Consider the following 26,890-nt stretch of genomic DNA (forward strand, 5'->3'; position numbering starts at 1 on the left):
TCTGTCAGTAATTAATATATTGATTAACCCGATAATTACATTCACAAATGCTTTGGATATTTGGTGGTTGATTCGTTTGATTGTGTAATTAATTAAATGGTACAGGTGGTTGGTGTGAGGGGGACACTTGTCCCATCCTCGAACTTCGTTCACCCGCCTGTTGCTCTTACGCCCTAAACCCTCGTTTCATTTGGCATTTGCGACATTTGTTTGCTATTACTGTGAGGGTTGTTACTTTTTTTGTCTGTGGCTTTGATAGTGGTTTAATGGCACTCTGTCTGCGCTCAGCCATGGGCTCTACTTTGCCTGGTAGTATGGCAACTCTGTTTGTGATTGCCTGCTTGCTGGTTCTCCCATCGATTTCGAACCTCGGCACTGTGGTCGCTATTTCGTTGGCTCCCATGGAGGGTTTCCTCCGTTCCACAAATGGAGTTGATTACCTTCTCGAGGGCGCTGTTTCTGCTGGTGCTGATTCGGGTTTCTTTGAGTGTGTTTACTGTTTTGAATCTTCAGTTCTCTGTACGGTTGTTTCTCTGGTTAACTGGTTGTTTTTCTACTATCGCAGGTTGCGGCCACAAGGTGACCTAGTCCTCGTCCACAGCTCGTCAATTTGGCAAGGTAAGCCTTCTCTCCTTGATTCAACTCCTTGTTTTTATTTACTATCTTTGCTAAAAGATCTTGCTCCTTCTGAGCAGGGGGTCCTTGGTGGTTCATGGCCTGTCGAGGTCTTCTGCGATTCGGCTCCTCCTCTGGTAAGTATGAGCCAACAAACCCTTGCTTTGTTCCTTCTTTTCGATTAGGGTCTTATCCTTCCAGTTTTTTTACTCCTCTATACTGTGATTGCAGGTGGATGTCGGCGCTTCAGTTGCAGGCCTCTGTTCCTGTTGCGGCTTGCTAGACTGGGTAGGGTCTTTCCATAAAATTTGTTTGTTGTCTGGTTTCCAATCTTTAGTCGAGGGCCTCGGCCTCTCTGTCAATTACCTTGTGTCGTTTCCTCCGTCATTGGCATTATGTAGAAATGCCCTCGGGCCTCCACGTAGTTGAATGTTTGTGTACATTATTTGTTTGTTTGTCGGTTTAACAGTCAAGGGTTTCGAACCCCAGTCCCTCCGGTTGTAAAGTTTCGATACACAGTCCCTCACTCAGTTTGGTTGTAGATTGGGGGTTTTGAACCCAGGTTTCATGATTCAAATTCTTTCGTTACAGTTTTGTATTTTGATATGGACTATAAATTTCTCGATATTTTGATATAAATGATATACAGACTTTGTGAAAGGAAAATGAGAATGTTTGAGTTATATGGTACCTGGAACTATATGGACTTTTCATGACTGTGTTGTTTTTCTTGCAAATTATCTCTCTGCTGTCATTCAGCTGTAACGCGGCTGACTCCTTGTATGCTTTGGAAACTATATTAATTAGTTGCTCTATTCATTCGACTTTATTACTGGTTAATCCGTCCTTTATACTTTCATAAGGCCTCTGTCGCCCTGCTGGTTCTGGGATTTTCGATGTCTGTAAGAAATTAATCTGCCAGTGCTATATTACTGTTTAGGAACACACTCAATTTGTTTTAATCAGGAATAAATGTAACTTCTTGCTGCAAATGGATACATATGCTTTCAGAGAATAATTGTGTAATTCTATTCTTCTTCTGCTATGATGGAAATCAATCTTACAATGTTTCATTTTTTTCTCTTTGTATGATTTGTTGAACAGTTTCTAAAACTGTCAACAGTTACATGTAGTTACTCATGGCAACTGTTTATTTCTGTTTGTCTAAATTCTGAAATTAACTTAAAACCGTAAATTTAGAAAAAATATCATAATGAATATAAAATAGAACTTACTACTACGTCCTAAATGCTATTAACTAAGAAAATTTAAAAAACTCAAAAACAGTACCTTGTCAACCTGTGAGACAAAGACTTCTTCTTTGTTCACCCCTAGCTTGATGCTCCTGCATCAAGCTCCCGAGGTAAAAAAATTTCATGGCTCCAGTCCATGAGCTCCTCGACAAAATACCCTACACGCTGTATCTGTCCTGTGTCAAGCGATGAAATGTCCTCAATGGGACAGTTCTTCCACTTGACCAAGTACTGCAGGTACTCTTTTCTGCGAGTTCGCCTGGCCACCTATGTATCGAGGATTCTCTTGATCTCAAGGGGCTGAGTCGAAGGCATTTGCCTCATCTAAGAACTACTTTCTGTCTGGGTGTCCCGATCTGGCCGTGCCGAACCGTCGTCTTCAGGACTTTAGGCAACCTTTCTCTGCGTAAATGTGTGAGGACTTCATCCCCCACATTAAATTGTACCTCTTGTCGTTTCAGGTCTGCCTGCTATTTATACCTCTGACAGATGTCCTGCAACTTCGACTTTACTTGCTCATGTAGGTCATTCATTGCTTTGGCAAAATCTTCCTTGTCAACACTCCTTCTCTCTAGTTGTCCCAGATCTCGTAACTTGTGCACTCCACGAGGATGCATGCCAAACAAGATCTTACTCCTTCTCTCTAGTTGTCCCAGATCTCGTAACTTGTGCACTCCACGAGGATGCATGCCAAACAAGATCTCAAAAATACTGTATCCCATGCTTCAATTCGGTGAATTGTTGTAAGCAAATTCCGCTTGGGCAAGTACACGATCCCACATCCGTGAATTTTCTCCAATTAAGCTCCGTAGCAGGTTTCCCAAGCTCCTGTTCACCACCTCCGTCTGCCCATTGGTTTGTGGGTGATAAGAGGAGCTGAAGTTCAACTGTGTGTCTAGCTTCTTCCATAGGGTGCGCTAGAAATGTCCTGTGAATTTCACATCCCTGTCGGAAACAATGGACTTAGGTAGGCCGTGCAGTCTGACAATCTCCGTGAAAAACAAGTGTGCTACATGAGTGGCATCACTGGTTTTCCTACAAGGAATGAAATGTGCCATTTTTTAGAGTCGGTCCACTACCAACATAACGAAGTCATAACCTCGCTGTGTTCTTGGCAGACCCAAGACAAAGTCCAAGCTGACTGAGTCCCACGGTCTATGTGGAATAGGCAGTGGTGTGTAGAGTCCCGTATTCTAACTGTGTCCTTTCGCCAACTGACACACTTTACATCTGGTTACATATCGCTGCACATCCCTTCACATCTTCGACCAGTAATAAAAGTGATTGAGCTGATCTAAGGTCTTATCAATGTTGAAATGTCCGGCTAGACCTGTCAGTGAACCACAGGTCTTATTTTAAGTGATGTAGTAGCCCACGAACCATAAGTCTCAGTCTTTTGTACTTGCATCCATTTCCATTCAAAGAAAGAGAGAGTATAATAGCCTAAGGGTTTTCTCCTGAAAGGATTTCCATATCATACCTTGTGTTATTGTGGTTTTTTGAGTGATTATTCTATATGTTCTCTATTTTTTGCATACTTATATTTTTCATGCATATGAAGTAAAAAATAACTTAAGAATTCCATTAATCTAAGGAAACATTAACCCTCATAGTATACATTTTAGAGTTCAGTAAATTTCTTTGTTAGATCTATTGTAATGAATTGTCTAGTGATATATCCACAACAATTTATAGATCACATCTGCCTTTATGTGTTTATCAGAGAACTAATCTGAAAATTAAGAATTTTTCAAAAAAGGAATTATATAAGAAGAATAACAATATTTTAATTATTAAATTATTTCTAAATTCAAATTTTAAAAGGGAAAATAAGAAACTCCCTGATGGGGGCATTAAGTCATTTAAACAGGGGGATTTGGAGGTTGTTCCCTCCACCCTCGGACGTGATGTGAATTAATGAAAGGGGGAATTACTAGCCCCCTACATGTAATCACATGCAAAACCCAAGATGGAAATGCTCAGTATATACCTTCCTAAATGAAGCTTTAGGAATTTGTTTGTGGTGGTTTGAGTGGAAGCAAGGGTAGGTCCTCAACCTCCTTGTGCATGCTTTCTGTTCAGTGAAAGGAGCTTTGTGTTTGTGCTTGGGTCTATGAAGACGGAGTTCACTAGCCTGTGAAGGTGTTGGTGGTAGTAGTGGACTTTCCTTAGAGTCATGGTTTCTGTTTGGATGCTTGGAACCTTGGTTTCAGGGTTTCCTTGAATTGGTAATGTTTGGACCAATGGCAATAGTTTGTCTTAATTATGGTGAGTGTCATTTTGTGAAATGTAAAGAGTGGGATGAAGGATTCGTATGGGTTGGTTTTCTTGGGTGTCTGAGAGTCTGATGTGTCTAGGGTTCATTTTTATATGTGAGTCATTATTTTTTAAATGGTGTTGGGAAATGGGTTTGATGTGTCTAGGGTTCATTTTTATATGTGAGTCTCATTATTTTTTAAATGGTGTTGGGAAATGGGTCCTTCGCAGTGGCTGTCTTGACCTCTATTCAACACTCAAGTGCTTCATTCGAGTATGAGGTCTATGTTACGAGTTTTGGGGACAATTTAATGGGTTGGAGCTCTGGTGCTGTGGTGGATTTGTTTGGATTTATCTCTTGTTTTTTGCAAGAAAAGGTTCTTATAGCAATTTCTCCAAGTTTTCCCTCCTGGTCTCAATCATGCCATTGAGGCAATAAATATGTTGTAGGTGGGGGGAGGAGAAGTGGTCCACAGGGGTAGAGAGGAGCGAGAATCTTCGGTCATGACTCATCTAGCACTTACTTCAATGCAAGTCCATTGAAAACAAGGAAGGAGATACATAAATTGGTGACTTAAGATGGGGTGGAGAGACAATTCCACTCTGATTCAGAAATATTGGAGGATATGTCGACTTAGGTTCCTGACCCTAGTCATGCCAGTGGCAGGAAGAGTTTATATTTGCATTTTGTGGCCTTGCATTAGCAAATGAAGACTCTGTTGGAACTAGTCCTGAAAGACAAGTAAGTGGAGCGTATAACGTCTTTGCCACCCTTGAAGACATAAAAGGGATTTTCAGAAATCAACACTTTTGCTTGGGCAGGATTGATTTTGGCTTTGCTCATGTGGAGAGGCATATTGCATGTGAATCTGATAGTGGGGATCCACTAGATCCACCAGGGTCAAGCATGAGGGCGCTAGCGATGTTTTCTTCCTCAAATAATGATTAGATTTCTTGTCAGTTTGCTTTGTAGTTCTATGTCCTCTAAGTTTTGGTTCCACCAAATCAAAAAGACTTTTGACTTTATGATGTATTTAATCTATAGTATTCTATGTGTTGATTATGGCATAATGATATGTTTTGTGAATTTTGTAACCAATATTATATGGAAAAATGCAAACTTACTGGTGTTAAGAGTAATAGTTTTAAAAATATTATTATCTTTAAAATGTAAACTAACAAAACTCTATAATCTTGATTTTTTACCAATACAAATTATCAATTAAAAAAATAAAATTAAAATAATTCCTACACAATAATGTCATATTACAAAACATTAAATTAATAAAAAAAATAATAAAAATTTAAATTTTATATAATTTAAAAATATATGCAATAAAATATGAAGTCAAAAGAATATCAAAAAATTTATTCCTTAAAGCATGGACTAATTATTATATGCTTTTACGCATTGACCATCTCTAATAATTTAGTGCTCGTTGATCCTACAATTTCTATCAAATTTATTGCAATTTCATTGCTAGTTATCCGGCTCTTGGTTTAGAATTAATCTACTTGTTTTATATCAACTAGCAAAAATGATATGGTATCAAATTTATTGCAATTCCGTTGCTTCACATAGTTATCTTGTTCTTGGCTTATGATTATTCTTCTCATTTTTATTAACCAGCGAAAAAAATATGGAACTTTTTACTAAGATTTATGGTTAAATTAATTTTATTTTTCATAATAATTATTTTGTATTTTAATATATAGGTATAAATGTTGATTTTTTATATAACATTTCTTTATATGATTTTATTTTAATTAATGAATTTAATTAAAATAATATATATATATATATATATATATATATATATATATTTTTTTTTTTGGTGTATAATACTAAAAATATTTTAAAATATATAATAAAAATTAAATCTTATTATATATTTAATAATTATTAATAATTAAATTAAAACTGCAAAAGTCTTATTTTAAAATAGAGATAGTTATCCATAAATCAATGGTTGAGATTTGCCTTAAAAGGGATTATATTATTTCTATCTTTTTAATTAGACAGATTAATAAAAAAATGATATAAGAACATGAATTATAAGTTTTATTAAATATGTGATATTAATAAGTCATGATATTGACTTATAATATTATACCGAAATTGTATTAACAAATTAAAAATCTTCATAATTAAAAATATTGTTACAAAATATCTACATATACATATAATAAAATTTAAACATTATTACTTATTAACCTGTAGCAAGCAAGGCAGGGACTATAGTAACCGCAATGATGACATTTCCTATTTATTTAAGCTACTTACTATATCAATAACGAGTTATTATTGTGAATATCCAAACATTTTTATACAAATAGTTTTGATCGTCTTATTTGGCCTCTTCCCAAGGTAGAGGCTAAAAACCATAGGTTATATTCTTTTTGTTGGAAATTTCTCTTCGCATCTCGAGAAAGAGTAAACTAATGCTTGCATTAGTTGAAAACATTCTTGAGAAAGAGTAAATTAATGCGAGCATTAGTTGAATACATTAAATGTTATATCCATGATCCTAGTTTGAAATCACTCACAGCTTCAAAAATAATGTTCACCGCTTTTCTACAAGTACGTGGACACTACTTTCTACATGTTCGTCTGCTTTCTACATGTCTTTCTGCCGAAAGCTTCTATCTTGTACGCCTGCCACCCTTGCCACTACTTGCCACTACTTGCCACCGCTTTAATCTAGGTGCCATACCCTGTAATAGTTGTACCTGAGCCCTCTATCCCCATGCCAGAAACAAACAAGAACAAAGAACATATTATCCGAGAGTTGGACCTCATTTTGGCAAAGACCCTGGTATGCTGGTGGGAACTGAGTTGCTCTATTGGGAAGATGTGGCAGGGGCGCTTCAAACCTGCTTTCTGTTGGACCTGTTATCGCCCCAAGAAACTCACCTAGGTTGTATATCAGTGATGCTCGGGAACATTACAAACTCAACAATTTTGTTGGATAAAATGATGGATGAATAGAAGATACGCTGCACATTCAAGCCAGATGCACAGGACCCTGTGATGGCCGGCTGCAACCAGTCAGGAGGTTTGTAAATCTATTATCTAACACACAGACATGATGACAGCTCTCTATGCATTAAAACAACAGAAACCTGCAAGCAATTTCAATGAACAGCTAAATTCTAACACAGAGGTGGGATGACAGCCCCTCTGATGCTAAACATTCACAGCACATGAAATAAATGCAAAGTAGGCATAGCCTGGAACATAGAAGAAGTGAAAAGTGAGCAAATGACAACAAAAGAAGCTTGTATTAGTTGGAAATGAAGACCAGACGCTGTAGGTCTCACAGTATTTACAGTCTCCAGAAGTTGAAGCCTATAGCGCACTAGCACTCATCAACCTATTACATTCTGTTTCTGGGTATATATAGAGGTTATTTACAAAATTGCTCTGCTAGGAAATGCGTGGAGGATCATAATGACCAACAACCATATTAATTATCTGAAATGGTCCTTTGTCATGATCTGCTGCTTTAATGGACAAATCTGATCTTTTCTGGTGTTCTGCAGTCCTTCTTAGGCAACTAGAGTAAATTATGGATGAAATTCCATGCCTGATAAATGCCTTCAACTGCTTGAGGCAGTCCTTTTTGTCCTTCGGCCATTCTGTCATTTAAATGTGGTTGCTGAAGTATTAATAGCACAAAGTTCTGGTAGCTGACCTTCTTCCTCCTTCGGGAACACAAAACAGGTTAAAGGTGTGAAGACAGTATGGCGGAGGCGGGCACAGTAGGAAAACAATTTATGGCCATCGGATCCATGGATGAACGGCGAAGATCCATCGGGAGGTACACAGGCGAGGACAACGAGGACCATCGGATCTGGACGCAGAAGATCCGACGGTGATCATCCGCGGAAAATGCACTATGATTAACGCGCGGGAGAACGTACAGGATGGGTGGTATTCCCTGCACCGCCTATCGGGGCTCGGCGGTATTCGTACCGCAGGCAGCGATCCAATAGAAACGCGACACACGGAAACCCAAAACCACCGCCCCTGCGGGTTAACGGGTGCGCTAATCGCGCGATCAGGGAAAGCGCCAACTGTCCGATCTACGATGGACGGTCAGGCGGCAAAGAAAGTGAACGAAAATTTAACGAGCAGGAAAAGGACTAAAGACCGTTGAATCGGGACGATCAATGGTGGGGATTAGGGCGGATGTTTACATAAACGTAGAGTCATATGATTAGGTTATATGGTGAGTACAGTTTAGCGCTTGGGGGACAAAAGAAAAACGGGATTGCAGAGTTTTAGAAGGATCAAGCAGAGGCCACAGACTATAAGAGATTAAATGGGAAATAGACAAAAATGAGGGATTGAAGGGATTTATGAAAGAAACAGAGACAGAGGAGTGTGAGGAAACTTGAAGGAGCAGAAGGGGAAACAACTGCTACGAGGCCTTTTCGGCACAAACCAACCACTTCTGACCCGAATATGACCTTTAATCGTTGAAAACTATAGCAGAGCTAACAGGACCTTCAGGTCTCGCCAACATACTCTAATTTAGGCTCGGATGACTTGTCTCTGCGGTTCGATGATACTTCTGATCCACTCAGACACATGGATGACTATGAAGGACATACCTCCATACAGTGTAAACTTCCTCCATATAGTATAAACTTCCAATGGTATAGATTCGCTCATTCCCACTTACTTGGGCAGCCGAATACCAAAATGAACTAAATAAACTCGGCTCGGCTAACTCTAAGGGGTTTCGCACCTCAATTGAATACGCCTCCACTTGGAAATCTATTTCACGACTTGGAGAGCACTGACTATGACTTGGATCGAACTGTCGCAATCCAAACTCTGATAGTTTAGGCAGTATAAGGATCCAGGTTCAGTTGGATGAAACAAAGGTTGTATAAGGACCCAGGTTCAGTCGGATGAAACAAAGTGAATTGAATTAGTCAGTAAGAAAAGTAGATTCAGGTACTATTTTCTGTTTATTCACTTAATCATTTATAATAAAAACTCAATTGCGAAAACGGGTCACCATTTTATTACTTATTTTAAGTCTCACCTGTATGTCAAGAGGTAGCGCTTGAAGTCCATTTAGTTGCTCTTCGCAGTAGGATCTGTCATCTTCTTGACAGAGTAGACTCCCAAACACTTGCAACGATAGAGGCAATCTGTCGCAGGCGTCTAGAAACCCATCTACAAGGCCTACAAATTCTGGTGGTTGACATGGCTGAAAGAAGGCATGGCAACAAAAAAAATCTAAAGAGTTTGGCCGATCAAGGCCCTTGAGTTGATAAATTGACGAGTCTGCAATTCTTGTAGTTCGAAGTACATGCTTGTCACAAGAAGTAATAAACACCTATGATTTATAAAAACGGGCCATAAGAAATCGACGCAGAATAGGAAGAAGAGGAAGATGTATCAACAGATGGGAATTGTGCCATTGGAATTTGGATGAATGGATAGACAGTAATAATAACAGAAAATGGCGAGCGAGCGACGAGGCAGATTGATCATGGTGCAACCTTCGGACGACACGACTAGATGAGTCGATTAAATGAGTCTGAAAGATGGTTTACAAGATGGTTTACGTGAGCTTAGATCTTAGAGCGGATGTAAGGTGACATTTAGTATTCATGCAGCCACATGAAGTCCAGCGGCAAGAACTTATATATATATATATTCTAATTGTCATATTATTTTATTTAATAATTTTTTATATAATTTCTAATTATTCACTATTTCTTTTTGGAGTCGTTTAAGGAGGCGGAGGAATTGTCCGGACGACCAAAAGTGGTTGGCAAAAAATTTCAAAAAATCTTGTAGAAGTAGTGTTTAAATTATGTTTTTGATAGTGGAAATGTATTCAACATCATCAACGATTTCTCAAGCTAAAATTATGAAGTTTGACAATGTTTACTTAGATTTACAAAAATCTTTGCCTAATTTTTTCAAAATATAACCAAAATTTCCATAAATTTCAGGGAAAAAAACATAATCGTTAGAGTAAGGATTTCTTTTTATTACCAACTGCTAGTCTCGATCCTCTCATTCACTCAATTATTCCTCGTGAAGCCCTGAATTATTTGACCCCTTCTTCTTCCAACCAATTTGAGTGTCTTCCAGGGCGGTTGGTAGAAATGGAATTTCTTTGCCAGGCTTCTTCATCCTTCTGTTCACCCAATGTGATTGCCTTTCAGGGAGGTTGGTAGAAATGGATTCCAGTTCAACTTCCTCAACCACCATGCACTCCAGTGAATTGCGCAAATTTCTGGTCAGCTACTCATCCGTCCAAAATATTTGAAAATAGGCGAAACCAGTGCGCTCCAATTGATTGATTAGTTGAACTGCCTTGGCTCCTCAATGCTGTATGCTCGAATTCTTTCGCGGCTGTCTTTTGGTTGACTAACTTCTATCACCTTAACTATAGACCTTTGCACAACCCCGATGCCTCTGGTGCAACCATACTTCTGAACATTTAAACGACATCTTCAAAGAATTTATTTTTTTATTCTTTTTTCTTTTCACATTGAACCTCGGTGCTCCAGTATCTACCTTCTTGATATGAACTGATTCAAGGTTATTAATATATGTTCTGGTCCTTAAATTGATCAACTGCCATAGAAATTTTACAAAACGCATTGACTCTGTTCTTCTATTTCTAGGTGATCTGTTCTCGCTAGCCCTTCTGAGAAATTGCTAGACTTTCAGTGATGCTGAAAGAGTGAAAAACACTGGGTTTACCAGCGAATTCATGAGAGAAATACTTTCCTCTATTGAAACGCCTCTAACCAACTCATGCCTTAGTATTTTGGTTTTTAGTTGTGCTATTACCCAAATCGATTCTGATAAGTTAGTCTAAAATATAATACATGTTCGATGTAGCATTCTACACCTTTAGAAGAAATGGTTGGGAGTTTCTGCGATGGAAGTAGCATGCCGCCTATCGAGCCCAAGAATAGATAATCCGTCCTCTATTTTATGGGTTACGGGGCCCCAAAATGGAGGGTAAAATCCCTTCCCCAATGCAGGAGGATCTTTGGAGTTGTTTCCGAGCAGGAGCCTAAAACAGTGAATAAAATAGATCAAGATTTTTCTTTGTTATCAAACAGGGTATCCCGTAATCAATCTTGCTTTCTTTTCTTTTCCTGGAAACCGAAAACACATGCTATAGCGAGTGGACCAAGAAGTCTTTTTGTCATAACGTCACACTCATACATTGATGAAGTGGAGTAGGCATCAAAGTCAGCGGAAGCACATGATGACTATATTTTGAAAGAGGACAGGGCTTTCAAAGAGAAGAAATACCGCCCAATACCACTTTACAACTGCCTTCGACCTCCAGGTAAGCGAGTGCTTATAGGTCCTCTTCCTTTCACCTTTATCGTGCTTGTCGCAAGTGCTTATCCAAAAGCCGGTCGATCTCATCTCCGTATTGCATAGGCTTTGTGATTGACGAGGTAGTCTAGCTACTATAATGTTATACTTAGAAACACTGGCTCTAGGATCTGTTGCCTTTGTTGAGTATCCTTTTGCAGACAAGCCCGTGAGTTTTCTCTTTTCTAGTTCCATAGCTGAGATCTCTTTCTGTCCCTTTTGCCAAACCGTACTTAGACTGACTAACTGATTTTTCACTTGAGATTTATGGGCTTTACTGTTAACATTAAACCAAAGATACCATGCTGTCAGCTGTAGTATTCTAGCTTTAGGACAAACCCAAATGATTAGATGATATGAATCTATTTTCACACTGAATTTATAAACTTTCAAAAATGACTATCTAATTTTTAACACTTCTCAATTTAAGAGAAATACAAATTACATTGATAGTGTGCACTTGGGATGAGCTATGACTCGTGAGGTATATAAATAATGTTGAAGGATACTCTGAACCTGCTAATCTATTCAAGAGAAGTGAGGAAAGATTAAAATAAAAACTATGTTGCACGGGTTCCCGCACCCGGGGGTTGGGTTCTCGAACCCGTCCCGGGTTCCCATACCCAAGTACCGGATTCGGGTACGGGTTCTTCTTAGAAGAACCCAAAAGAACCGGGTTCTTACATGAAGAACCGAGTTCTTCAAAAAAAATTTGGGTTCTTTTCCTTTAATGGCTTCTCGGGTTCTTTGGGTTCTTCATAAAAAATCTATATTAAAAATTTAATTTTCAATTTTTTTTTCATTGAATTTAAAAAAAAAAAATTAAAATTATTTTATTATTAAGTTTTAACTTTTAACAAATGTAAAACACTTTAAAAACCCTAAATCTTTAACTCTCTTTGAACGCACGATACGTAATTTCATTTTGGTTGAGGCTTGAGCCGTTCCCGTTTACCATTTCCGGCGGCAGTGGGCAGCTTCAGCAGCAGTGGGCAATGGGCAGCTTCGGCGGCAGTGGACAGAGCAGCTTCAACAGTAGTGGTATTTACTACTTTACGGTGCTCTTACGTTTTCAATTTTCTTACTCAGCGAGTTTATTTCAACAGCAGTGGTATAGTCTAAAACAATTATCCAGTTATCATGTTATTCACAAATAAATCAGATTTTGAAAATCCAGTTATCATGTTATTCACAAATAAATCGGATTTTGAAAATCTAGTTTAATTTAATGAGGTTGGCCCTTCCCTGTAGGAATAACATATTCTTAATTTAATGATTTATAACTTGCAACATCGGACAGGGCATAGCTCAGTGATTTGATTGCCCTAGAAACAAATATATGCACATTTTAGCTACAAGAAACCACATTCAAATGAATCCAACTATACTCTTCTTGAGTACCTTTAGTGCCTCATTGTTTTATCGAACCATAGCACTGTTAAAATAAGATCAATGACCTTAATACTACATCTATAACTCAGACATTCGTTGAATAAGCATTCTTAAATTGCTGAAACTACTGAACTTAGGATAGTAGACCATTTTACAAGCTTGCTGTGGTGGAATGGGAGCCTCAAGAGCGTATTACTGCCCCTAACTATGTATATGACATATGTAGTGTGCTTGGTTATCAATACCATGATATATAACATCCTAATCTAAAAGGTTGGTAGGAATAGGTCTCAGAATGAGTGACTAAGGGTTACATAAATATAGATATGATATAAATACCTATCTAGATGGAGGAGATAAAAAGCAAGTGATTGACAAAAACTGAGAAATATAAAGATACATAAATATTCCTGCATAAGGATCAACATATAAATTTACTGGGTGCATGGACCTTGAGTTTGGTTAACTCCCGTGTTAAGTGTAACTATGGCACCAAGTAAGTTGGCCTTAATGAAATTACTGAGCGGTATTATTCATTGTGCGGATTTTACTTAACCAGATGGCAGATAGGTACTGGCTTGATACCTCACGTGTTAGATTTTACATTGTTAAAAAGGAATGGGAATGGTAGTTATAACTCTGCCTTCACTGCATGGAAGAGTTTCAAAGTTGGAGAAAGTGGCTCCATCCCTGGCGATGTGAACAGGGTTCTTCAACTTAAATTTTGGTGATAAATTTTGAAATTTCAATGTGAATGTTGAATGTTCAATGATGCGCATGTTTAAATGATTAAAGTTTTCTTGTTTAAAGTTGAAAAAATATACAAATTCAAATTTTATATATGTTATTAATTATAATTTATAAATTTATAAATTATAAAATATACTTATTAAAATTTACTATTATTATATTACCCAACGAACTCACGCACGCTGTTTCCAAAAATGCCGTCCCCATCCCCGTCCCCGAACCCACGTTTCTTGGCAACATAGAATAAAAATCATAGCAAATTAACTGTAAAATCAAAGTTTGTTCAGAATGGCCATGTGGACTATGAATACTCCTCCATCACTTAGAATATAAACTAATATCACCCTGTTTTGGATGGACTGTTTCTCCCAAAAAAATGGAGTTATGGCCTCTTCAAACTTGGCTTTTTGCAAACTCTAAATATTACATTACATTCCACAATAGCAGAGAATAATAATAGAGATTCATACATCCCACAATAGCAGAGAATAATAATAGAGATTCATAAAGCATTAACTGCAATCTCTTTTTAACTGTTTTATGCATATGGTAATTTGTTCAGAATGGAGAAAGTTGATATGAGTAGCAAGTACGGCCCGACGAAAATTGTGGGTACCATTGTGTGTGTTAGTGGTCCAACATCCAACTATCACTTTAGATACTATAACAACTCTACCCCCTATCCAACTCAGGGGATGGAAAACCCTACCTCGTCATCATGGTGGCATCATTGCAACCCTTCTGCTACTGGTGTCACTACCGCTATGTCTAATGGGTTACATTTCAGGTATTCACCAGGAAATCTTTTAGGGCAAAATTTAGTCAATTGCGTATTTTTTAAAACATTTTTTTGAAAAAACAGGGTAGAGTGAAAGTATGACAAATCATGTGCAGATTGGATATTGTTTTGATTACAGGCTCCAGTGGTGAGGAAATATCGAGCTCAACTGTCATTAACAGCAATCATGTTATTCCAAGGAACAGTGTTGTCCATTTTGGTGGCTTTAGCCGTTGAGAGAAAGGCCTCTGCTTGGAGGATAAAATGGGACATTGATCTTCTGAGCATTATCTACTCTGTGAGAGTGTAACCATTGTCTTGCTTAAACATAATTTCCATCTTCTAGAACCTAGTTGATATTCAAGGTTGTAAAGTGATGTGTTTGGCATGGTTGCAGGGAATATTATGCTCCAGCTTTGCCCTGTTTTTACAAATGTATTGTATCAGTGTAAGGGGACCAGTGTTTGTTGCAATGTTTGGTCCAACATCAACAATATTGGTTGCAATCTTGGAACATTTCATCCTTCCCGTGAAGTTTCACCTTGGAAGGTCAATATAGCACATCTTTATCAATTTTTGAAGTTTATATGGTTTATCTGGCCTTTTGTTCACAACCTTATTCTTGTGCACTTTGTTGGGAACAATTTTGATAATTGCAGGACTTTACACACTGTTGTGGGGCAAATCAAAAGATGATACCTTGGAAAATGATGGATCTGACAACTCAAACTGCAACATTCACATAAGACAACCCTTATTAGAAAACAACATTCACATAAGGCAACCCTTATTAGAAGACCACGCCACACCTCTGGAGATCACCCATTTGACTCCAACACAAAGGTTTGAGATTAACAACACCTCTGGAGATCACCCATTTGACTCCATCACAGAAGTTGATATTAATAACGCCGCTAGAGTACACACATTTGACTACATCACAAACTAATAAGACCACACCACACCTATGGAGATCACCCATTTGACTCCAACACAAAGGTCTGAGATTAACAACACCTCTGGAGATCACCCATTTGACTCCAACACAGAAGTTGATATTAACAACGCTGCTAGAGTACACACATTTGACTACAACACAAAAGTTGAGATTAAGTGAAATCCAACTAATCTTCATGTACAATTTTGCTCTGTAGCGGCAGGTTTTCTCAAAATTACTGGGTATTGCATCAGTGTTGGGCAATTGTATTTGGGTCTGAAATTGTGCTGAGATATTTTAGGTTTAGAACATGTGACTTTTCACGAAAGAGGGTGTCGTCCAGTCTATCATAAGACTGTCACACCATTGTTTTGTAACATTCTGCCCACTGGCACTGGCACTAGCACCTTCAGTTCAGATACACATTGTTTGGATTGACGAATTCGAGCAACCAAATTTTTAGTTATATATCTTATTGGAATTCAACTAATACCCAAATTGCTAAACTCTTATGGTTTTCCTGTACACGCATTTTGTGCCTTTATATCTTGTTTGAATTCAACCATTAATACCCAACCCGGCTACGGTGTTGATGGGTATGCGCGATCCAGAGGCGTGGGGGCCTGCGTCGTTACGTTAGCAGTTGGGGGCCTCAACGCCATCATTGCGATCGCTACAACTTACAGTGAGAATTTGCTCAGTGGTTTCGTCATTAACTTGCAGTTAGTATGTATGTGATTTGCATGTAGTCTTGTAAATAAGGATTAAGGGTCTGCACTATGAATTATTTGTCATTTGTTTGGCTGGCCATTTCTGTGCATGTACTAAGGTAAGTCTACATGAGAATTGCATTGTAGATTTCAACATGGGTATGCAACAGACTTTTGTTTTTGTAAGAGACTTTGCTCCTACCCTGCAATAGACTTTGCTCAGTCTCTTGCCCTGCAATAGACTTTGCTCCGGCCATCATGCTTTGCTCCTGCCTTGCAACAGAGTTTGCTCCTGCCCTGGCCATTTCTGTGCCTGTACTAAGGTAAGTGTAGGAATTTACAAGGTAAGTTCCTCAGACAGAACACCAAAGGACACCGCTCACAAACAGATCACAGATCAATACACTAGTACCTTTGACGTGGTTAAAACCCCCAAAGAGGGAAACAGTCCACGGCCTGAGCCAACGCGGCCACTTCAGGCAATTTATTAATAAAAGAATGAAAATTTACATAAGCTTCTCTCATGCACGGTTAACCTACAAATGACCCTCCATGCTCTTTAAATAGAGATCATGGACCAATCGGGTGTTAAGCCATGGATCAAATGTCGGTAATACCGAGGAGAGAATGAATCGTCGGATCACTACATATCGTGACCGTTGGATTGTAAGTTACAAAATGTACATAGTAAAGAAACACACTTTACCTAACTCTATACCTAACTCTATACTAGATCAAGTTGTACTTAACTATTTCCTATGTGTCGGAATATCCTCACATCCCCCCTTAAGAACAACTTGGGATAGGATTGAAGGATTTACAAATATGACACAATAGGAGAAGGAAGGAGGCACTAGAGCCTATCCCCCCTTAGTGACAACTTCCTGAACTCCAACCATAAATCAAGGTTTAGTGAACTTCGCCTCTGTGAGAGCCTTTGTAAAGATGTCTGCAACTTGATCATTTGTTGAACAATATTGCACTTCAAGAACATGGTCGTGAATGAGCTTTCTGATGAAGTGCATGTGCTGTTCAATGTGTTTGCTGCGCTGATGTTGGACTGGATCTTTGCATAGCTGAATGGCACTTTGATTATCACACCAAAGTGTAGTCGGATGCTGCTTCTGAAAGCCAAACTCTGACAGGATCTGACGAAGCCAAAAGGCTTCCTTACTAGCTTCTAAGGCACCACGGTACTCTGCTTCTGCTGAAGAAAGAGAAATGGCACCTTGTTTCTTGCAAGCCCATGTAATAGGTCCTGAACAAAGAGTGAACACATAACCTGCAGTAGACTTCCGATCATCAGGGTCACCAGCCCAATCGGAATCAGTGAAACCAACCAATAGAGGAGCTGCTTCGGCACTGTAATGAATCCCAAACTGAACTATACCTCGAACATAACGAAGTATTCTTTTAGTTGCTTTCCAATGACTTTCATGTGGGTTTTGCATAAACCGAGCAACAAGGCCAACGACAAAGGAAAGGTCAGGACAAGTATGGGTTAGATACAAAAGTTTTCCTACAAGTTGACGGTATAAGGTAGCATCAACTTCAGGAGAAGTACAAGTGACTGAAAGTTTGACTCCAAACTGAAAGGGAGAAGGGGCTGACTTACAGTCTTCCATGTGAAAATGGCGTAGAATATCACAAGCATACTTGGATTGGGAAAGGGAAATACCTTCCTTGGATTGCAAGACTTGAAGACCAAGAAAATAATGTAAGTGTCCTAAGTCTGTCATTTCAAACTTCCTTTTAAGGCTAGACTTCACATGGTTTATAAGGTTGGGATCACTACCAGTTAGGATAAGATCATCAACATAAAGAACAAGAATGATAAGAGACTTGCCCACTTTCTTCAGAATGACACCTAGAAAAGCCATTTTCTAAAAGAAAGTTATCCATTTTGGCATACCAAGCTCGAGGAGCTTGCTTGAGACCATAAAGGGATTTCTTAAGCCGACATACAAGGCTGGAGTCTGTTTGTACAAAGTCAATAGGTTGTTCCATATAGATTTCTTCATGCAAGTCCCCATGCAAGAAGGCAGATTTAACATCCATCTGATGGACTTCCCATTTGAAAGAGGCAGCAAGGGAAAGAACAAGGCGGATAGAGTTCATTTTGGCAACAGGGGAGAAGGTTTCAGTATAGTCAATGCCTTCAACTTGTGAAAAACCCTTAGCAACAAGACGAGCTTTATGTTTATCAACTTTCCCATCTGGTCCATACTTGGTTCTGTAAACCCATTTGCATCTAACAAGTTTTCGTCCCTTTGGTAGAGGAACAAGATCCCATGTATCATTTGCCAATAATGAATGATATTCTTCATTCATAGCTGCTTCCCAATCTGGATGGCCTGAAGCTTCTGCAAAGGTGTCAGGATCATAATTCACTGAAGCTTGAGCCAATAAAGAAGAGGCTCTCTCGAATTGAGAACGTGTACGTCGCTGATCTGTAGGATCACCGGCAAGATCACCTGCTGCATCCCGAGTAGCACAGACCCATTTTGGAAGCTGAGGAGCTGAAGGAGGATCCTGAGAAGGTGGGGGAGGAGTTTCATCCTCACTTTCATCATCTGAAGAAGAAATATTTTCAAAAGTAGAAGAGATAGGGAGAGGTGGCACATTCGCCGCACTAGGCTCGCAGGCCGATATATTTTCAGCAAACTTTACATCTCTTCTAATGATAACATTTTTGGACTTAAGTGGAATAAGTCTATATCCTTTGACATCTTCAGAATATCCAACAAAAATACATTTTTCACTCTTAGGTTCTAAAGCTTTATGTTTCTCATCTGGAATATGGGCCCATGCTTCACTTCCAAAAACACGAAAGTGACTTACATCTGGTTTGATTGAGCTCCATGCTTCTTCTGGAGTGATATTCTTTAAAACCTTAGTAGGAGTGCGATTTATTATGTAATTTGCACAGTTAATTGCTTCTGCCCAATAATTAAGACTAAGTCCTTTAGATTGAAGCATACAATTAGCCATTTCCTTTAAGGTGCGATTCTTCCTTTCAGCTACACCATTTTGTTGTGGAGTACATGGAACAGTGTGTTGCGCTTGAATTCCATTCTCAGTGCAAAAGTTGATGAATGTGTTTTTAACATATTCTTCGCCATTATTAGATCTTAGCTTAAGAATTTGATGTCCAGATTGTTTTACAACAAAGGCCTTAAAGGCCAAGAACATGTTAAATACTTCACTCTTGAGTTTTAAGAAGTATACCCAAGTGCGTCTGGAGAAATCATCAATGAATGTTAAGAAATACTTGTAGCCAGAGAATGAAGCAACTGGAAGTGGACCACATAAATCACTATGCACGAGCTGTAAAGGGGCTGAGGCGTGCCAAGAGGCACATTTTTCAAAACTGTCCCAATGATGTTTTTCGAGTACACATCCGGAACAAACACCATCTCTGCAAGATACCATTGGAAGACTTGTCACCATATTTTCTTTACATAGATTCTGAAGAGAGCGATAGTTTAAGTGACCAAATCGCTCATGCCAAAGTTTGCTCACTTCATCATTACGAGCAACAAATACTGAGGGAAGATTTGATGACCCAAAGTTGTGAAACTTATACAACCTTGTAGAATCATCAGCAATGCCAGTAGCTAAAATCTGTCTAGGATCTCTTAGGTCCTTAATTACAACATCGTGAGGTGAAAATTCAACGATTTTACCTTCACCTGAATGAGTTATCTGATATACAGATAGAAGGTTGCAGGATAAGGTTGGAACACATAATACATCATTAAACTGACCATTGTCGATATGAACAGTTCCAATCCCTACAACACTAAGAGATCTATCATCACCAACATATATATTTTTGGTGTTACAATCATTTAAAGAAGAAAACACGGCTTTGTTTTTGGCCATGTGATAAGAAGCTCCAGAATCAATGAGTCACTCATGAGAATGAGAAGAAGAAGATACATTTAGTGCATAGCCAGACCGAGATGCTTGACAACCACATGCAGAAAGTGCCATTCCTGAAGATGAAGTTGAAGTTGAAGAGTGCTCCAAATGGATGTTATGCTTCTTCATTGCTGCTTCCAAGGCTTCCATCTTCTTAAAGCATTTGGATTCTAAGTGGTCATCTCGATTACAAAAGTTGCAATGTCTATCAGTCTTCTTCCCTTTATTTTTATTTGTCTTATCATTTTGTTGAAATGATTTTTCATATTGAGGTTGAAATTGCTTAGGACCCTTGTTTGGTTTAGGACCATTCTTTTTAGGATACAACTTCTTAGGATTCTTTGGATTTGGTTGCTGCTGGGCAGCTAACGCTTTCTTAGAAGAGTTTCCAAGATGAAGAAGACCAAGGTGTAAGAGTTTTTCTTGTTCTCTTATTAAAGAATCACAAAAGGAATCAAAGGAAGGGGACTTGTAGGTTTGTCCTTGAGAAATGAAAGCTTCTCTTGTAGAATGGAAGGTGGAAACAAACACAGAATAGGCTGGTCCCAACTTAGTAAGAATGGAGTAGATAAAGCTACTATCTTCTTTCTTAACCTTAACACCTTTCAAGAGAAGTCTAAGGGTTTTGAACTTGGAACAAAAAATCTTCAATGCAAGAAAAATTATTGGGGTCCAATGTAAGCAATTCATTTTCAAGTTGATGGGCTTTAAGTTCATTTTTAATTCCAAAGACTTTAGTAATCTGTTTCATTGCTTCTTCAGGAGTATCAAGTTCTGCAATATGGAATCTAAGATCTGGAGAAATAGACATCCCTATCAACCCACGTGCTTGGTTTTGTCTATTTTCCCATTTAGCTGCCTTGTCTTCATCTTTCGGTTTGGTCTCTTGGCCTATGGCTATTTTGTAAAGACCTTTACTTCTAAGTAAATCCACAATGTAGGACCACCATTGGAAGTAGTTGGTGCTGTCAAGAATAACTTGGCATGGACTTTTCATTTTAAAAAACTGAAGCTATAGATGCTGAAAATATGTGTTGCAATGGAAAGATTTTGAAAAATTAAGTTGTTTAAAAAAAAAAGGTTTTGAAAACGGATTCCGAATGAAGAAGTTATGGCTTTTTAAAGAAAATTTGATGAAGTCGCCGAAGAAGTGCGGGAATGTGCGGAAATGAAAAATCCGCCCCCACAAAATGAAGACTTGAACCCAAGACCTCTATTCTCATAAATCAGCTTTGCACCAAGTGAGCTATACAAAAAGTTTGAGAGAGAGAGGGGAGGGGGGGGGGTTGATGCTTTGGGTTGCGTGCTTGCTTTGAGAAAGCTCTTTTTCCCTACAAAACAAAAAACACAAAATCCAACATGGACATACAAAAAAACGAACCTTGCGGCTCGAAGTTAGTTTTAGCCGGAAACTAAATATTTTAAAAAACGAACCTTGCGGCTCGAAGTTAGCTTTAGCCGGAAACTAAATATTTTCCTTAATGTTTCTGATTTTCCGAGATCACACTAAGACGCAACGGAAAAGAGCATACGCATGAGAAAAATCCTTCCTTTCTGTTTCTGATTTGCCCAGATCGCACAGAGTCGCAGGGCAAAGAGCATACGCAGAAATGAAAGGTATAGATCCGGTAATAAAAAAGGCTAAATAAACCGAAAACCGAAATAAACAGAGAGAAAATAACTGTAAATTGCAAATAAACACTGTATACCTCCAGATCTTAAAAATGACGCAGCTAGGGCTACCGGAAACCTTTTCGCGTGAAAAAAAAGGGGTTCCTCACTGGAACAGATGCTCCCAACGCAACAGAGTGGTCCTCTCAGCCTGAAAGTAGTCAAAAACAGTAAATCTAGGAAACGGTAGACGGATGCAGTTCTACCGGCTTCAGATTTGGATCACCAACGGACGCGGCCCTCAAATAGCTCTAATACCATGTAGGAATTTATAGGGTAAGTTCCTTAGACAGAACACCAAAAGACACCGCTCACAAACAGATCACAGATCAATACACCAGTACTTTTGACGTGGTTAAAACCCCCAAAGAGGGAAGCAGTCCACGGCCTGAGCCAACGCGGCCACTTCAGGCAATTTATTAATAAAAGAATGAAAATTTACATAAGCTTCTCTCATGCACGGTTAACCTACAAATGACCCTCCATGCTCTTTAAATAGAGATCATGGACCAATCGGGTGTTAAGCCACGGATCAAGTGTCGGTAATACCGAGGAGAGAATGAACCGTCAGATCACTACATATCGTGACCGTCGGATTGTAAGTTACAAAATGTACATAGTAAAGAAACACACTTTACCTAACTCTATACCTAACTCTATACTAGACCAAGTTGTACTTAATTATTTCCTATGTGTCGGAATATCCTAACAGTAAGTCTACAAGAGAATTGCATTGTAGATTTCACCATGGGTATGCAACAGATTTTTGTTTTTGTAAAACACTTTGCTCCTGCCCTGCAATAGACTTTGCTCCAGCCATCATACTTTGCTCCTACCCTACAACAGAGTTTTCTCCTGCCATCATGCTGCTGCTGCTCTTGGGCAGGGACTAGTTGCTTCGCAACTCTCCTTGTTTTTTATAAAAACACAATAATATATGGTAATCAAGTGAGATAGATTTGGAATGGAATAAACCGAAACACTCATATATCAAGTGCTTTTTTGAAAAATAGTGTGTTTTTTTGCCTTCTGAAAAATCTTGCCTTCTAGTTTTGGTTCTTTGCTTTTTGAAAAATCTTGTCGTATGCTGCGGTCTAACTTTATTAAGTTTTGCTCATACTTTTCCGTCAATTTTGGATCTTTAAACTTTAATAGAGATTTATTAGATTTACTGGTTTAAACTATTTTGCATAATTTAAAAATTTTAGAATTTATTTATGTATTAAAAAACATCGATAAAATATTACAATTTCCCACCGAAATCTAACAAAAAAACCCCACATTGTAAAAAAGAAATTATGTCTTTGACTTCAAATTGTCTACATCTCTGTTCTGTATTTTATGACTTTTGACTCAATCTCATCTGTGATGATGGCCTTTGAACTGTATCATATAAAGAGCATGCTCAACGATATAACTGTGCAATATAACGTTTGCACTTGTTAGAATCAGAACATGAAATGCATGAGACTTAGCGAAGAAACAACACAGTATGAAAACCACCAAGTTGTACATTCCAAAACACTGATGTATTTTCCTTTCTGGCCCTAAGAAAAGGCTTCAGATGCAGATGGGAACATGTGCTTGTGGAGGTGATGACATATGAAAGCCCATTATCCAACTCCATAAAACTTCGTACCATTTTTCTTTCAGTGATTATTCTTGTAGCCTAGAAAAACTATTAACTATCACCTGTATCTTTCTGAACTTCGATTCTTGGATGTTAATTTTCTATGAACCGACTAAGCAAGGAAATACCAAACTTTGGTTGGAGACAAATTGTAAAACAAAACAGTCATTAAAACAACGACTGGGTCTATGAAGTTAAGAAAAAACAAGATAGATGACCAAGCAATTAGCAAATCAAGAATGCTCAACTATATTATATAAATAATAACATATCCTCTGTTTACATGTAAAGGGAAATAAATAACGTAGTCCCCTGTTTACATGTAAAGGAAAAAGAATACAGCCCATTGAATATTGGCCAGAAGTAGGAAATACATTGACTTAGGAATCTTTCAACTGTACTCAGAATCCTGATATAATTCACACGATCCAAATAATACTTGGTATTATAATACAATTACTGTGCACTCTATGAAAAGAATTATGAAATCAAAGATACTTGGTATTATAATACAATTACTGTGCACTCTATGAAAAGAATTATGAAATCATAGGTTATCTTTGTAAGTACATATATCTATGGATAGGTATAGATATCACAGACAAAACACTGTAGATTGTACTTTTGAGCCACCATATTATTTCCTTATCAGATTGGATGCATTTTTATTCCCATTTCCCTTCTATCTGGTTGCAATTTCTAAATGAATATGTTAGAGCAACACTTCCATCCATTCTTTTCAATACATATCTCTCCACTACAACATAACACACAAACTTTCTTCCAGTGCCACTTTTACTAAATACTTTCTCCACTCTCACATCTCTGCTTGTTGCTTCTAATCCTTGTCTACCTTGATCTGTCCTGATTTTTGCAATAATAGGCCAGCTTAGTCTCACCCCCATCAATTTTCCCTTTTCCTGCATTATTCCTTTCATCCAAACACTCCCATCATCATCTATAATATCTTCAACTGCCTGAGTTCCGAATAGTAATGGTTCTTCCACCCTTGTTGTTCTTTGTACAACTATATCTTCACCGGGAGCACTGACTTCTGTTCTGTAAATCTCCTCCCAAAATTTCTCTAGCTCCATCTTGTAGAAAGGTGTTTCCATCAGCTGAATTTTGGGATCCTTATAGCTGCTGCCCAGCTCCTTGATGAAGATAAAGGGGCAATACCATTCACCAACTATAACAATAGGTGATCTTTTTTCCGAAAATGAAAAATTGGAAGGGGGTAATTGTGCCCTCAAGTAAGCATTCTCTCCTTGAACAAATGCAAGTCTGTCATGTTTACCACGCAAATCTTCGGCGCTAAGTGACCAACCAGCCCTACCATCCTTACGTAGAAACTGTGAAGGAAAACCATCAGAAGCCATGCACTTTGAAGTGAACCCACGTGTCTTTTGAATTACTTGGATCTGTTGGTATGGATTGTTGGGTTCCAGAGATCTAGGACGCAAGTCTTTGATACATCTACAAATACAGAACTTAGTCATGTCTTCTTCTGTGGAGCAGGTTTCCACCAATCTGTACACAGGTCAAAATGCTTAGCAGCCAACCTTCTCATTATTTTTCCAAAATTATTTAAAAATTTGACAAATGCTTATGACGGTCATCTTTATTTTGATGCTTCTCTATCAACATCGACACTAAATGATTTTGTTTTAATCGCAGTTAGCTATAACTGGAAAAACGATGCACTTTTTTATGGCGAAAACAGATTGTGATAAATAGCAGAAATGCTCAACCTTTGTACTTGCTTTCAGCTTGAACAACATAGTACCGATTGGAGGAGATGGGTTGGCCTAGAACCGGAATAAAATACACTCTATTCTTGTGCGTATGGGAATCTCTTCCAATGCCCGTCGTGTAGAGGGTTGTCAAGCGTTTATCTTGAGGGAAAGGGAATTCTCGCAACTCGATACCGTAACAGCAACCCCAACAGCACGCACCCTGCTCGTAGTCGCCTTCATCTTCGTTTTGTTGAAAAACTAAATATGCAGAGTAAGGGCCTTCGGGTGGGGGGAATAGAACCCCTCCCTGATGAGTATTTCGATTCGTTGCAGCAGCCTGCTTGTAGTCCTTTAATGATACCGTAGCATACATGGGATCGATTTACTTATCCCTAAACACACAGAATAAAGAAGAATCAGGATGAGGCCGTTATATTCTTTCTTTCAAATTCAGACAACAACTTTAGACATTTTTGTACCACACAATCTGTATCTATGGGTTGTTTTATAACAAAATATCCCCCATTTTTGTAACGTATTTGATGTCCCATTGGCATGCTTGACCCGGCATCGTCTTTAACAATATATTTAAATGGTCCAATTTGGAGTCAAGCTAGGCGGCCAGTATGACAATCAACGACCCTGTCCATAACTAAATATCTAAATGGTTGTGACCCACTATTGAACTGTCACAGTTGACGAAGACCGTGCCTGAACTGCAACAGTTGACCAAGACCGTGCCCATGTCCGTTTCATTATTCGGCGAATCAGCAATCTAGAAAAGGATGCCCCGATTCCATTGGCAGAGTAAGATACATAGTTGGGCTTATCATTTCAGCTTGACCAGAGTTTTCTGGTTGACTACATCAAAGTGGTCCAACAGTTTACGGGGATCGAGCAAGATCATGCTCGTGGCTGTTAAAATGAACTCTACATCAAGTGACATGTTGCTGGTAATTGTAAACGTGAAACCAAAATCTGAGATCAACCTGACCAGATCCGGAAATCACATGATAGTATTCTAACTCTGAGGCATAATCATCTTATGTATCATTTAGAATGATTTGAATTTCAATCTAGCCTCAGTTTGGAGCATGTTGTTGTTTCTTATTTGTTTATAAATTGCTACTTCCTGTGCGAGAAATAGATAAAAATAAATAATAATAATTTAAAATATAATGATAAAATTAATTTTAAAATAATTAAAAGGATTTAAGATATTTAAATGGAGGTTGTTGTAAGTAGAGTTATTTAGAAATTTGTTTTCTGGATTCATCAAATAAATCATTTAAATCAATATGTTTCTGAACAAGTTAATGTGGTTCATCCTCGAAGGTTTACATGAAGAGAATTTCATCCAATAGAGAGAATACAAAGGAGAGAAAAATCTTACAAGTTCAGAGATTAGGTCAAAGGTTAGAGAAAATAGTCATTAGGAATAAAAAAGAAAAAATGAAAGAAAGAGAGAATATTTTTAAAGAGAAGAAGAAAACTATTTTTTTAATCATATTTTCAATTTATATCCTTGTGAGTTTACTCAAGTTTAAGTGTGATTACTCATTGGATGCAGGATATAGTGCCTTCCTACAGTTAAAATTTGAGTAACTATAAGAAAATAAGTCAAAATTACAACAAGGAAAAACAACTTTCTTTCTTTTTCTTCCAATCTTACTTTATTATTTTATGATTATTTTATTATTTTCTTTAAAAGATCTATTTAGACATCAAAATTTTCTTAATGAACATTTTTTCTCCCTCAACTCATTAGGTTTATGACTCTCTCCATTAAAACCTTTCGGAAATCTAGGAGATATACACGACCCCTTAAATGAGATTAATATTAGTCAAATTGGAACCTGATGCAAA

General features: G+C 38.1%; 1 protein-coding gene and 1 long non-coding RNA gene across 3 annotated transcripts; one reads left to right on the forward strand and one right to left on the reverse strand.

Moving 5' to 3' along the window:
* The first annotated feature begins 221 nt into the window (after window positions 1–221).
* LOC149247838 (uncharacterized) lies at window positions 222–1,171 on the forward strand. Its single transcript, XR_016265662.1, has 3 exons — window positions 222–465; window positions 566–618; window positions 847–1,171. It is a non-coding gene; the product is annotated as an uncharacterized LOC149247838 (long non-coding RNA).
* Window positions 1,172–23,568: 22,397 nt separating this feature from the next.
* LOC149247839 (uncharacterized) lies at window positions 23,569–25,979 on the reverse strand. Of its 2 annotated transcripts, none has more exons than XM_089458301.1 (2): window positions 25,040–25,959; window positions 23,569–24,818 (listed from the first exon to the last, which is right to left on the reverse strand). In XM_089458301.1, exon 2 carries the CDS (start codon window positions 24,785–24,787, stop codon window positions 23,954–23,956), a length of 834 nt encoding a protein of 277 aa, XP_089314427.1. In that variant the 5' UTR covers window positions 24,788–24,818; window positions 25,040–25,959; the 3' UTR covers window positions 23,569–23,953. The 2 variants fall into 2 exon arrangements, with proteins under 2 accessions (XP_089314427.1, XP_089314428.1); XM_089458302.1 differs by having other exon boundaries at window positions 23,979–24,818; window positions 25,040–25,979.
* Window positions 25,980–26,890: the final 911 nt, after the last annotated feature.

The sequence above is a fragment of the Pinus tabuliformis genome, chromosome 7 (assembly GCF_031772625.1).
Source record: "Pinus tabuliformis cultivar Carrire ecotype Pingquan chromosome 7, CPIR1, whole genome shotgun sequence".
Classification (NCBI taxonomy): Eukaryota; Viridiplantae; Streptophyta; class Pinopsida; order Pinales; family Pinaceae; genus Pinus; species Pinus tabuliformis.

Excerpts from the sequence above, each read along its gene's own strand:
- LOC149247839 (XM_089458301.1), bottom strand. The coding sequence starts at position 24,787 with ATGACTAAGTTCTGTATTTGTAGATGTATCAAAGACTTGCGTCCTAGA.